General features: G+C 38.6%; 1 protein-coding gene across 6 annotated transcripts in view; it reads right to left on the reverse strand.

The window, feature by feature from the left end:
• The window catches only part of PRPF40B (pre-mRNA processing factor 40 homolog B), a 63,654-nt gene that overhangs the window by 12,777 nt on the left and 37,377 nt on the right, over window positions 1-13,500 (reverse strand). For all 6 annotated transcript variants that reach the window (XM_073663818.1, XM_073663817.1, XM_073663816.1 and 3 more), the window contains exons 11-21: window positions 12,114-12,299; window positions 10,273-10,381; window positions 9,918-9,982; window positions 7,903-8,067; window positions 6,455-6,563; window positions 4,656-4,806; window positions 4,410-4,543; window positions 4,055-4,169; window positions 2,536-2,627; window positions 1,857-1,973; window positions 1,636-1,773 (exon numbers count right to left, since the gene is read on the reverse strand). In XM_073663818.1, coding sequence (XP_073519919.1) covers window positions 1,636-1,773; window positions 1,857-1,973; window positions 2,536-2,627; window positions 4,055-4,169; window positions 4,410-4,543; window positions 4,656-4,806; window positions 6,455-6,563; window positions 7,903-8,067; window positions 9,918-9,982; window positions 10,273-10,381; window positions 12,114-12,299 — 1,381 coding nt within the window. The remainder of the gene's footprint in view (window positions 1-1,635; window positions 1,774-1,856; window positions 1,974-2,535; window positions 2,628-4,054; window positions 4,170-4,409; window positions 4,544-4,655; window positions 4,807-6,454; window positions 6,564-7,902; window positions 8,068-9,917; window positions 9,983-10,272; window positions 10,382-12,113; window positions 12,300-13,500) is intronic.

Below are 13,500 nucleotides of genomic sequence, written 5' to 3' on the forward strand. Positions count from 1 at the left end.
ATGTCACCCATAATCTGTACAATTCAATTGAAAAAATAAACTGAAATCTTTTCAGGTGGAAAAAGACAAATAAAGAACTGAAATAATGTGGTTGCAAAAATATGCACACCCTTAAACTAATACTTTAAGTACCCTTTGAATTTTTGATAGCTTTCAGTCTATTCGGGTAGGAATCTATCAGCATGGGACATTAAGAGATGGCAATCTTTGCTCACTCTTCCTTGCAGTAGCGCTCAAAATCCGTCACACTGCGAGGGCATCTCCTGTGTACAGCGCCCTTTTCAGGTCAACCCACAGATATTCTATTGAAATCAGGTCTGGGCCATTACAAAACTTTGATTTTCTTCTTGTGAAGGCATTTTTTTGTTCATTTGGAGGTCGTTGTCGTTCTGAAAAGTAAAATTCCTCTTTATCTTCAGCTTTTTAGCAGAAGCCTGAAGACTTTGTTGCAAAATTCACTGATACTTAAAACTGTTCATAATTCCCTCCATCTTCACTAAAGCTCCATTTACAGCTGTAGAAAAACAGCCACAAAGCATAATGCTGCCATTACCATGTTTCACTGTGGGTATGGTAATCTTTTGTTGATGAGTAGTGTTGGCTTTGCACCAAACATACCTTTTGGACTTACGGCAAAAAGTTTACTTGGCCTCATCAGACCATAACACCCACATGCTTTTAGCAGAATTGATTTAGGTTGTAGCAAAACATAGCCGGGCTTGGATATTTTCCTTTGTAAAAAAAAAAGCTTCTCTTTCTTGATTGTTGTCACATGCAGTATACAACCAATACATGCCAGAAATCTCTGCAGTTCCTTTATTATAGCTTTAGGCCTTTTGGCAGCCTCCTGGACCAATTTTCTTCCGGTCTTTTCAGAAATGAGAGGGATGTCTAATTCTCGGTAGTATCACCGTTGTGCCATATTTAAGCCACTAATGATGACCGTTTTCAGTGTCCTGTTATGTCTTATGCCTTGTAAAAAAAATGTTGTACACTTCTACTGACTAATAGCTTGCTTTTAGCAATGAGATTCCTTTTCTGTGTTGTAAGCTGTTTATGGACCATGATTTTGCTCTAAAATGCAACCAAGAAAAGCCTACTAGAACAGCTAAACTTTATATGGGGTTAATCAGAATCACTGTAAATGATGGCAGCTGTGTACTGACTACTATTTACCATGAGTTTAAATGTGATTGGCTAATTCTGAACCCAACAAAATCCCTAATTATAAGAGGGTGTTCACAGTTATGCATCCACAGTATTTTAGTTTTGTTATTTTTATTTCAACCATTGAAAATGATTTCAGTTTGTTTCTCAATGGATTTGTACACATTAAAAGTGGAAAAAGTTCTGAAATGATTCTTCTTGGTATGACTTTTTTACATGGCAAAAGCCTGCCATTTTAATAGGGGTCAAATTTAAATAAAAAATAGTGGAATGCAGAGCCCAAATCACAAAGATTCGGTCACTGTCCAGATTTTTATGGACCTTACTGTATAACCACTCTACGTCTATAATGTCAGCCCCTAAATTATAGTAACACTCACTAATAAGAAAAGGTAACATCTATAAATTAATAGCTCAATGCTGAAAATAAGTTAGATCTGTATCAGCTTCCTTTCAATGATTTCTTACATCATCCCAGCTGCTGTCTAATTCTAGAGGAGGAGCCGCCTGCTTCAACATGCTTTTAAATGCAGCTTCCTTCCTTCTAAACTTGCGCGCTTCCTCTTTTCCTCGCTCACGTTCCCGAGCCTCTGCTTTCTCCAGCAGCTAGATAAAATAAAGGAGAGATTAATAAGCATTTTTGGGTTCTTTCCATCTTGTCCTTTCAGCTTATTCTGTCCGACACTTACACTATTAAATGTTAGCTTGATGTTTCCTGCATCAAGTGTTGCCGCTCGCTTGTCAAAACTGATAATGTGTGCAAAGTCTTCAAAGGTGGTGCTCACCTCAACACTGAAGTTACGATCCTGTTTGAGAGAAAAATCAAACAATGAAAAAAACAATGAAATAGATGTAGTGATTCTGACTACACCGTTATTAACCTATTCGAGAAGGGCGTTATGTAAGTGGCATCATATGAATTTTCTTGCAAAGGTAGAACAATCAATACTTTAGGTGAAAATAGTCTAGTTGTCGAATTATGGTTATTATGAATTGACAGAAATAAAATAGCTCATTAATTTAAGAGAACAGAATGACAAATGTTATAATTTCTAGTGTTTAATTTAGATTCATTTTTATTATGGGGGAATAAATGCCATTTTTCTAATTAGGGATTTATTGTCACCAGTGCATATCTTTAAATTGCAGTAAAGTTAAAATGGGACTTTAATGTCTAGTCTGCACCATGCTGCAGAAACACAACCACAATTATTTCCTATGGCAAAAACGTAGGAAGTCAATATTTTGTAACCATTTCAAGGTTGCTTCAGATATTTCTTTTATTGTGGCCATGCTGTGGTAACTCCATAATTTTACCACTACTTGCACATGACTGCAAGTCGCAACGTAGCTAGTTGCCACACTCACTTTCAGAACATCTTTTATTATCTTTTTCTCATCATGGAATCGAGCTTTCAGATCCTCCACATAAAACTTAAACAGATCAAGAGGAGTAGAACCTGAAACATTGGATGAAGAACATTTTTAGATTACTTATAAACATAATGATTCTCATTAACAATTTGACTAGCGATGAGCAAGCATGTTCTGTTAACCCTTTCGGTGAGAATGCTCGGCTGCTCGCCGAGTAACTTCAGTGTGCTCGGGTGTTATGTTTGAGTCACTCCATGTGCATGATTTGCAACTGTTTGACTGCTTTAATACATGTGAGGAATGCCTGTTTCTTAGGCATTCCTCACATTTGTTAAAGCTGTCAAACAGTCGCAAATCATGTGCACGGAGTGACTCAAACATAACACCCGAGCATGCTGAAGATACTCGGAAAACACCCAAGCATGCTCGTAAATCTCGAGTAACGAGCATGCTCGCTCATAAGTAAATTTGACTAATACTTGTGATGTTTATGGTATTAAAAAAATGATCATCTTGGACAGAGCACAAATGATTGCTCATCACGCTGATTTTGATTGGTCACACTTACTGCTCATGCTTCATTAAAAAAAAAGAAATAAATACTTGCAGGTTAAATTAAACATCCAATATTTCCCAAAATACACTCCTCAACATCGAAATTGCCACACCAAAACGGAAAAGCGAAATTATAAAAAAAAAATCATAGGATGGATACACATGCTAATGATATACAAATGCTGAAAAATTTTTAAGCAAAATTTTCAAAATTTCTATTTATTTAGTATTGAGTGTGAGCATCAAGCAGAAAAATCCATGTGCTTACACACTTTGGCTGCTATCAGTGCGGTTGTTGATGGTTGTCTGAGGAATGTTCTGCAATGCTGAATGCTCTTGGGAATGAAAATCATCAAGATTCACCAAATACTGAACGTGTGAATGTGGCCTAAGACTGTTGCACAATTCTAGCGATATCGATGGGTTTTGGCCGACTTTAGTCTAATGTGCAGGGGGCCCTTAATTGTCCCCTCATTATATCAAGAGAACTTGAAATTGACTCACTATGGATCAGTTCATGTTTCTTATTCTTTTGATAATTTTACTTACAATTACATGTGTTGAATAGGAACTCTAAAATCACTATTCATCTTCCTCTAAATAATCCCAAGATTAGAAAAAGTCGAGCAAAGCATAGATAATCCCAACAGCTGTAGACCCTAAGTAAGGCATATCCTGCTGAAACATGTAGGCCAGTTAATAGTAATTGAATTTTTTTACATTTTATTTTATCAAAGATGGTATAAACATTAAGTCTTATGGGATATTTTCTGCATTGCTGGACTTTTTCTAGATTTGGAATTGAAACGTCTTGGATACAGGCAGATGTCCGTGCAAGCTGCAAGTCCTCGACATAATAAGGGTGAGCTGACTTTTGGTACATGTTCCCTCTCAATAATACTCACTTAGTGAGATCACTCTCTTCTTAAAAACAGAATACAAGAGTATGGAGAATCACCTGTCTGTCCTAGCATGTTAGCAAAGCGAGTGTCCGTGCTTACTGACGGGTACAGCTCCATCCAAGTAGACATGGAGTGTAACTGTCCAGTTTCATGCAGCTCATCAAGAAAAACCTTCAAGAAGAACATACAGAAGAATAGTGTTTTAGAATTGTATTACAGCTGCATAAAAAAAGAAAACAATGATAGATCAGCATAAAGCAAAACAATGCATAAAATATTAAACCATAAAAGAAGATTGTGGCGGCATCATACACTTTTTTTTACTAGACAATAACATAAATAGAAGTAAGTTGGCACTAAACCGCAATATACTGAAGACCATGTGTAGGATGTAGACTTATTGGGGTGTACCTGAAATGATTCACGATTTTTACGCTGCTGGCGCCTTTCCCGGAGCCTAGTTTTTTCCTTTTCTTCAGTTTCATCTTTTTCCAGAGTTCGGATGTGCTCCTCAAAGCAAATGAGTGCATCTTCTTTATCCATATCTAGAAAAACATCAATATCAGGCGACTACAGCACCTAGCATTTACAGGAGAATCACTAGCTTAACATGAGATACCGAACCAACCACTGTTGAAGCCTTCACTATATACTCACTCTGCAGCTCTTCATCCTCAGCAAACATTGGGTTATCCATTAAATACTGCTGGGCCTCTGACCATGTTGTCTGGAAGCTAACATTACTCATATTATCCAAGATATTTTTTAGGGCTTGGACATTGCGTTTCCTCAGCTGCTTTGCTTGTTCCTAGATGGATATAAAATACATTAAGGAGCGTCTGTCACCTCAAAAACTCAATTTGAACGACTTTTAAAGTATTAGACTCTGAAGTCTATACTGCAGGTATAAGTTTTATAGGGGTTAAGTCCCCTATAGGACTGTATAACTAGTTTAAATCAAGTTTTAAGAGCATCAGACCCTCATTAAGCATACAGATCTCAGCGGTACAGCACTTGGTCTGTAGATGATGTAGACAATTTTATGCAATAGAACAAGCTAAATCAAGAAAACTGACATGATTCTGCATAGTCCATGAGGAATATCTCACAAAGCAGGTAATGCCATCTCAGACATTCATGGTATATCCACAGGATCTGCCATGAATGTCTGAAGGATGCGGGTCCCACCTCTGGAGAAAACTAAGCCCCACATGCAGCAATTTTCTTTCCCAGAAATTCATTGAGAGAGTTGATTACCATTTACAAATCCCTACTCAACAGTGAAATTGTAACATCAAAAAGGTAACGTCGTGGAATTATAGAAATCACAAGATCGATAGACTTGTTAATGATATGCAAAGGATGAAAAAAATCAAAACAAAGTTTTCAAAACATCTCGATTTATTCAGTATCAAGTATGAGTACCACAAGTAGAAACAGACATACACTCCTTGGTATGTTATCAATGAGGTTATTAATGGTTGTCTGAGTAATGTCCTGCCACGTTGAGTGCACTTGGGCACAGAAATCATCAAGATCCACTGCTGGCAGCGCCCTTTGCAATTGCTGACTTATGATGTCCCAGATGTGTCTCTGAATTTTTCGCTCATCAGGCACTGCAGGCCATGGTAGCACGTTAAGGCCACACAGACTGCTCACAGGAGCTCCAGCAACATGCTTCCAACCTCAGGCAACCATTAATAACCTAATAAGTTTGGGAATTTCTGAGTGTGCCGCTCATACTCGATATTCATTAAACATGATGTTTTGAAAATGTTGTTCCAATTTTTTCACTATTTGAATATCGGTAACATGTCTATCCATGCTGTAGTTCTCATCCGTTTCCTTTTTGGTGTTGCAATGCCAATGTTGAGGAATGTAGTCCTAGAGTAGGGTAGGAATATGTCCTAGAGGTTGGACTGCCAGTTATCAGACATTTATTACTCAGCATCACGCAATTTGATATTGCCTTTCATATCGCGCTGCTAATCTAGGACCTGCCATACTTCCAGCAATCCAAGTTTGATGAAGGCCCATATTTTAGGGCCAAAACATCACTGAATATTTTTGGATTGCCTTAATAAAATATATTTCATGAACTTTGGAGTGCTGAGTATCTTGATAAATGTAATATATTATAGATATGCCATAAAGGATTGAGATGGGGAGACCCCTGTAAAGAAGAAAAACTGCAAGAATATTCTGACCAAAAACATGGTTAGAAGACGCAAGTGGAAGCCACACGTCTGAATGAGGCCTAAGTAGGAAACTGCTGAATTGTCTGCGTAAAGACATTAAATGTCATGTGGGACTAATAAGACTTGGTGGGAGAATATAATACATAGCTGCCTATTCATTTGCATAGGAAATTTGTATACTAAATTTGAAAACTGCAATGAAAAACTATTGTGGCTGCATTTTTTATGCACATGGCATGTATGGATTACACTAGTTACCTTTTCTTTTTTTGCAAGAAAGAAGAGCACATCATCATAAATTTCTTTGCGATCTCTTTCTGGAACTACTGACCACACTTCTTGATCTACAAACATTTGTTCGGCTTTCCTACAAAAACAGACATAGAAGCTGATGAGTTTTCACTAATGAAAATAGAAAGACAAAAAGAACTTCATTAATATAGCTGCTGCAATAGTTAATTAGCACCTGAATCTAACTACTCGTAAGCATTGCCTTTCTCTTGCACTAGAGCTTTCTGCTCTACCACTGACAGGCGTATTAGGTCTCATGGGCCTGCTTTTTAAGTCACCGGGTCACTGACAGGTTCCTCCGTATTTGTCCAGTCTCCATGATGGTATGCAGAAAATAGGAGAAAATCCAGCGCAGTCCCAGAAAGGTAATTAAAACTTAGCATTTATTCCGTCATTAAAAAACTCCATAGAGGTCAAAAACAAGTTGGACACGGAGGGGATCACAGACAATCGAAAAGATCTAAATGTTTCGGTGATGCGCCTTACTCATGGTCCAAACACTGATCCCAACTACCTCCATTTACCCAAGAGGTTTTTCCTTTAATTAAAATGGAGTGGAGAAAAAAGTGAAAATGTGAATGAAGATAAGATCCTTTAGCAGTAGTGATAATAAATGTTTTTTTTAACAAGTTTTAAAAAAATATATCTTAAACAGCATCCAAGTAGCAATAAACACAGAAAAATCGTCAAATTACATCATGTAAATATATGTAAGAGAAATAACTTAATATTGGAGAATAAGATCCTGTCTGGTATTTAAGCCATGCGGTACATGAGTTTCCAGAGTAAAAACCCATTTTGATTCTCTTTTTAATAACTTTAATAATTTTCTCCTATGATCACCTCCTCTCAGGAATCTGTAGAGTTTTTCAATTCCAGCAAATTTTAACCTGCGAGATTACCATTATAAACATTGGCAAATTGCCTACAGACTGCAGAAGAGGAAATCACAAGGGGGTTAACCGCATCTGATAAATGTTGTCTGATCTGTGCTTTAAGGGGGCCTGCTGTACAACCTGAATATTGAAGTTGATACATTGTGCATTCAATTAAATAAACTACATGTGTAGTATTACAGTTAATAAAGTCTTTTATCATAAAAGTTTGTTGATTATTTATTGATTGAAAGGTTGTAGTTTTTTGGGCATAATGCCATGATTTACATCTATTGGCCTCACATTTAAAAAAACCAAGACCAAGACTAAGTTGTTTATTTAATTGAATGCATGAACTGAAATGGTCTACTTTGTATGTATCTTTTCAATGCAGGGTATTTTTTAAAAGTTATGAATAAAGGTTTAATATTTTAAATAGGAGGGCTTTTTTTCTGCTATACTGAGAAATTTGCAACAAATTCATTTTAAAAGTTGTGTTTTGCAATTTTAATTTTTGCTGGGGACATAGAATTGAAGTACCTGTATCGTGTGGTTGAAGTCATCTTTTCATGTTGCTCTAGGAAACTCTGCAGCTTCTCTTTAGCCTCCTTAGCCCTGAGTCTCGTTTCCTCTTTCTCTTCTTTTTCACGTTGTGATTTGTAAGCGTTGAATGCCTGCTTCTTTTCACTCAGTTTCGTTAGTGTGCTGTGTAAAAAAAATTTATATTAACAACACATTAAGTTACCCGGGAATAACAAACTAGACAAAGTGGGATATGTTGGGCTCACAATGTACTGCACATGAACAGCACACAGACCAATGACAGCCTATAAATTACTGCTCATAGCCCATTTTTCACATGCACCTCAAGTCCACAAGGAAAATACGCAGAATGGCGATTTACCAATCAGACTACTGCATGGGAATAATAGATTTGCACCTATCCGCTAGGCATACAAAGCTCCACAAGAAAAGAGACGTCACAGATCAGAAAAATTCAATGTCCGCGAATTTAGCCTTTGGCCATATTCAGACGTTAGTGATTTTTTTTTTATACAAAAAAATTTATGTTTTCTCACTAATATTTTTTACGTGATTTCATTCATGTTTTTGATCCAAATTTCATCCGTGTGTGGCCAGTATTTATGTTTTTGCCATCAGAATTTTGTCAGCGATTTTCACTGATGGAAAAAAAAAAATTGCAAAACTTCTACCCATTACAATGTTAAAATCAGACAGCACACAGACTACGGCAATGTGTGCCGTGAGTGATTTTTCACAGATGCATAGACTTACATGGAAAATTTTGATTTGTGGCTCGGATCAAAAACAGACATATTTCCGTGATATTTTTCTTGCGGACACCAGGTCAACAAAAAAAACAGGGACATGAGAAAAGCTCCATAGATTCTAGTGGGTTTGTATTCTATCAATGAAAGACAAGGATGGAACACATTAATGAAAAAAGGACGTCTGAATAGGTCTTAAAGTGATGTTCGGCATATTCAGAACATTAGTGAGTACCATTTATTTACAGCTGTGTTTGACGTATTGTAAGGTAAAAAGCACATACTTGTCCCAAAAATCCTCCCAAACTCTGACGCTGCTGGTCCTATGCTCTCATACATTTCTAAAGCACGAAGTGTCACAGGCTGCAGCACTGCTTACCATAGCAATTTATACAATCACCAACTAGAGACCACTGAACTGGCAGTGCCAGATTTATGGGGGATTTTAAAAGTAAGTAGATACTTTTTTTACTTATGTTATCCTTTATGTAATGCCCAATTTAAATGTTTTCAATCCTTGGAAACCCAAGGTGAAGTGACCATAGAAAAAGCATAAACTTAAGTAACAAATAATCTGTCAACTTGTTTTTACATTTTTCTGGACCACATCGGCCATGTCATGGTTGAGACTAATCACCTCTTAGAATTCTGCCCATTGATATTTCATAAGTCAAGATAATATAAGGTTATGACTATATTAGATGTGGTGAGCTTATTAGAATGAGAAAAAAGAAAGATAAAATTATATTTACATTTAAAGAGCTTGTCCACCAGTTTGATAGTGATGAATAGATCATTAGTACCCGATCGGTTGGGGTCCAAAACCTGGCTGCCCCGTCAATCAGCTGTATCAGCCCCGGCAGAGGTCGTATAAAATCAGTGCATGTTGAGGAACTCAGAATTGCAAAAAGTTGCGGCTTGGGCCCTATTGAACTCAATAGGATCTGACCTGCAGCTTTCAGCAATGGCCACTGAACAGAGTATATGGCTGAGCTGTTCCGTACTCTGTTAACATCCGAATGCCACTGGAGCTGATAACAACTGATTAATATGGGTACTGAGTGTAGGACCCCCACCGATCTAACACAGATACATTGGATAGGTCATCAATATCAAAGTGGTGGACAAAACCTTTAATAAATAGCAAAATATACTAAAGGTCACTTCCACAAACCTACATTTGAAAATTCTCCAAATTAACAGTGATCAGAAGAGTCATTAAATAATATTATGTAACATTTAGAAACCAAGAAATACGATTATTACCTGTACCGTGGATCATTTATAATCATTTTCATTGCTTGTTCCCATGATGCGTTAGACGAAACACCCTAAAACAAGTAATAATTCAATAATATTGTCTGTTTTTTTATGGAGGTCTGAAAAACTAAGCCTAAATGTTTGGACCTATGATCTTAGAATAATAATAAATGTCATTTACGGTAGCTGAATATTCCAAAGAGAACAATAAAACATTGAAAATAACTCAAAAGAATAGCAATGTATGGATTTTAACACAATTTCCTCAATTATTCTTGAGTTGAATTTATGAGCAAGGGATCTATTTCGGGTTTGTAACTAAATTACACAACGTTGGGAATGTGAAGGGTCTCTGAAACACCTTATCCTTCAGAAGGTCTTTGAATAACTGCTTAGCTTCTTCTTTTGTGCTCCAGTGATAAAATCGTTTCTCTGGTTCCATTTTGCTATCTTCCATTTGCAGGCTATCACTGCAAAACATCAGGAAAAAAAGCATGCAAGCATCCATCCACATAAATGGGTGAATACATTACAGCTACACATAATAATTTCAAGTGCGATAAAGGGTTATATGATCTGGGGAAAAGCAGTTTTCATATAATGTGGATTCCTACTGCAATGTCTGTTGCAAAAATTAACAAGGTATAATAATGATCCGCAGTATTATTTGTTTCTATTATTAACACAAAAGGGGTTTTCGGGATTCAAACACTGATGGTATATCTTAAGAATACAATGTTTGATCAGAATGCTAGGATACTGATAGATAAAGGGGTTATCTAGTTTAGGAAACCCATTTTAATAAACTCTGTAAGTGACGAGTCAGGTGGCCGTAAAACTCAGACGAGGATTGCAATACAATGCTCGGACTGGTCATCGGCTCTCCCGACCCGAGTGTGACAGCATGTATTTCGATGCCGCTGTCCCGCTCGGATTGGGAGAGCCGATAGCCAGTCCGAGCATTGTGTTATCATCCTCGTCCAAGTTATATGACCATCTGACTTATGCTGAGCTTTCCCCTGTGATTGTACTGCCAGGATTCCCCACAGTTTACAAATGATTACATCTTTTTAACAAGTAGGGATTATACAAGGAGGACAGTTCATTTTAAAGGGGATATCCAGGAATATTTGATTTTTTTACTATGGGCCTAAGAAATAACAGGCAGGTAGTTGCTAACTACCAGCTATACCCGGCGCCGGCTCAGAGAGGTCACTGACTGCTCCTGCCGGCGAATCTGCTGCTCCATGTCAACAGAGCAGCTCTTCCTCTTCCAGGCTGCTCTATCAATGGGGCATGACTGCCGACGTCAAAGTGATTGACAGCCGGCTCCCTGCAGTTAGGCAGCAGGGAGCCGGATGTGAATCATCATGACGATGGCAGTCTCACCCTGTCAACAGAGCAGAGTGGAAGAGAAGCCAGCTCTCTGTGAACGTGACATCAGTGGAAGCAGCTGAATTGCCTGCAGGAGAGGTCTGTGACCGCTCTGTGCCGGCAGAGATCTGTGATGGGCAGAGCAGGCAGGTAGTTAGAAACTACCTGCCTGTTAGTTCTTAGGCCCATATTAAAAACAATCAAATAGTCCCAGACAACTCCTTTCAATGTTAGGGTCCGTTTATACTGACCGACTGGCAGCACTAAACCTTTGCTGGTCGGCGGTTGTTCAATAGCCTGTTTAAAGGCAGACCGTAATAATAGATGCACACTGAGCGATCTGTAATAGATAGTACAACACACACAGGCTGCCATTATCTTCACCAGTGCAAATCCTGTTTTTACAGAATGATGCACTACCGAGAACGATGATCTTTTGCGCTGGGTAAAAGATCATTACACCAGATGATCGACAGCCAGTTTACACTAACACATTAGCAAAAAAAGGGGCAGTCTCAGGAGCATTCATTCACGATTATTTCTCAATGTAGCTTTAGATTGTTGGGGCATATATATAAATATATATACCCATAAATATAACTGGTATGTCTGAAATAATAGAATACTGCATGTTTGTGTGCTTCTAATACATGTGACAGATACTAAGCTTGGCCATAGATGATGGGATTATATGACAATCCAAGTTTTTTTTTTCTATTTGCTTTTTGATTTGTTCTGGTATTGTAATACCTGCAGAAAACCAATAATTCACAAATTACATGGGTGGACTTACATGAAAGCAAGCTGCTAACAAATCAATGATCTCACCTATTAAACAGCTCCTTCTGATTAAATGTAGCATCGTCCAGTGAAGGTTCAGCTTCAACGGTGTCAGCTGGCTCTGGTATACTGGGCGGCAGCACTGGTACCTCCTCACTAGGTGTCATTTCAGTGTCAGATAAAGCTGCAGTAGAGCGAGGACTGGAGGCTACAGACTTACTTTCATGATCAATTCTGTAAATATTTCAAGAAGGTCTATAGTTGCTTATTATCCCGTACCACCTTCACTCTCAGACATGAAATTACAGAACTATATGTATCGCTTTGTTTTTAAAATGACACAGGTACAAGTTTGAACAGCGTATTCCTACCTACAACCTGCACATCTTAGACCCCGAAGAAACTGATAGATAGAAGTGCTCAGCTGTTTCTGTAACGCTCATAAACTTTAGGGGAGAGAACTTTGTGCACACACAGCAAGCTGACCATGTACTTGCCTCTTATTTATAACCATGTGGTGAGGAACAGCAAGTCTCTGGGATCCCCACCTATCAGATATTAAAAAAGTCCTCCTATGAAGATTTTTCTTCATTAAATCTGTGTATATATGCATGTAATGTAGTGTGAATGTATTAATATACTCACCAATCATCGCCTTCTCCAGGATCCATCGCCGTTCTGCTCCTCTTCTCAGTGACGTCACCGCTCTTCAGACTCTCCAGGTCACACTGCGCTCTGCATGACCTAGAAGTGGCTTTCACAATGTAATCCAATGGAGCATCAGAACAAGGCTCCATAGACATTGTAAAAGAGACTTCTAGCTCACGCATAGAGCATAGAATGAGTTGGATAGTCTGAAGTGCGGTGACATCACTGAGAAGAGGAGCAGAACAGCGATGGATCCTGGAGAAAGCGGCGGTAGGTGAGTATATTAATACACTCACACTACACACCATACACATATACTCAGATTTAATTAAAAAACACTTCATGGAGTGCTTCTTTAAAGGGGTTGTCCACTACTATTGAAACCAGGCCAATGTATTTTTATGATGAAAATAAGTTTCTTTGTAAATACCTTGCGCTGGTGTTACTGCCTGTGAGCAGCGCTATCACTGGCCACTCACAGGCATCACGTGACCCCCCCGTCTGCAGCCGGCACTGATATCCGCTGAAGTCACGTCATGTTCCGGATGCAGCCGGGGGTCTCTGGGTGGGCTGTGAGTGGGGTTACCCCACGCGTCACACCCAGCATCCCCCGCGTGCTCTCCCTCTCCTCATTCATTAGGAAAGCGCGAGGTGGATGCTGGGTGTGACGCGCGGGGTAACCTCGCCCACAATCCAGCAGCCACTGTGGGGACTGCGTCACTGATGTCACGCCTCACTTGACGTGACGTCAGCGGGGGGTCACGTGATGCCTGTGAGCGGCCAGTGA

Source organism: Phyllobates terribilis, unplaced genomic scaffold (genome assembly GCF_046119375.1).
Source record: "Phyllobates terribilis strain yellow unplaced genomic scaffold, ASM4611937v1 Scaffold_2__4_contigs__length_985480577, whole genome shotgun sequence".
Classification (NCBI taxonomy): Eukaryota; Metazoa; Chordata; class Amphibia; order Anura; family Dendrobatidae; genus Phyllobates; species Phyllobates terribilis.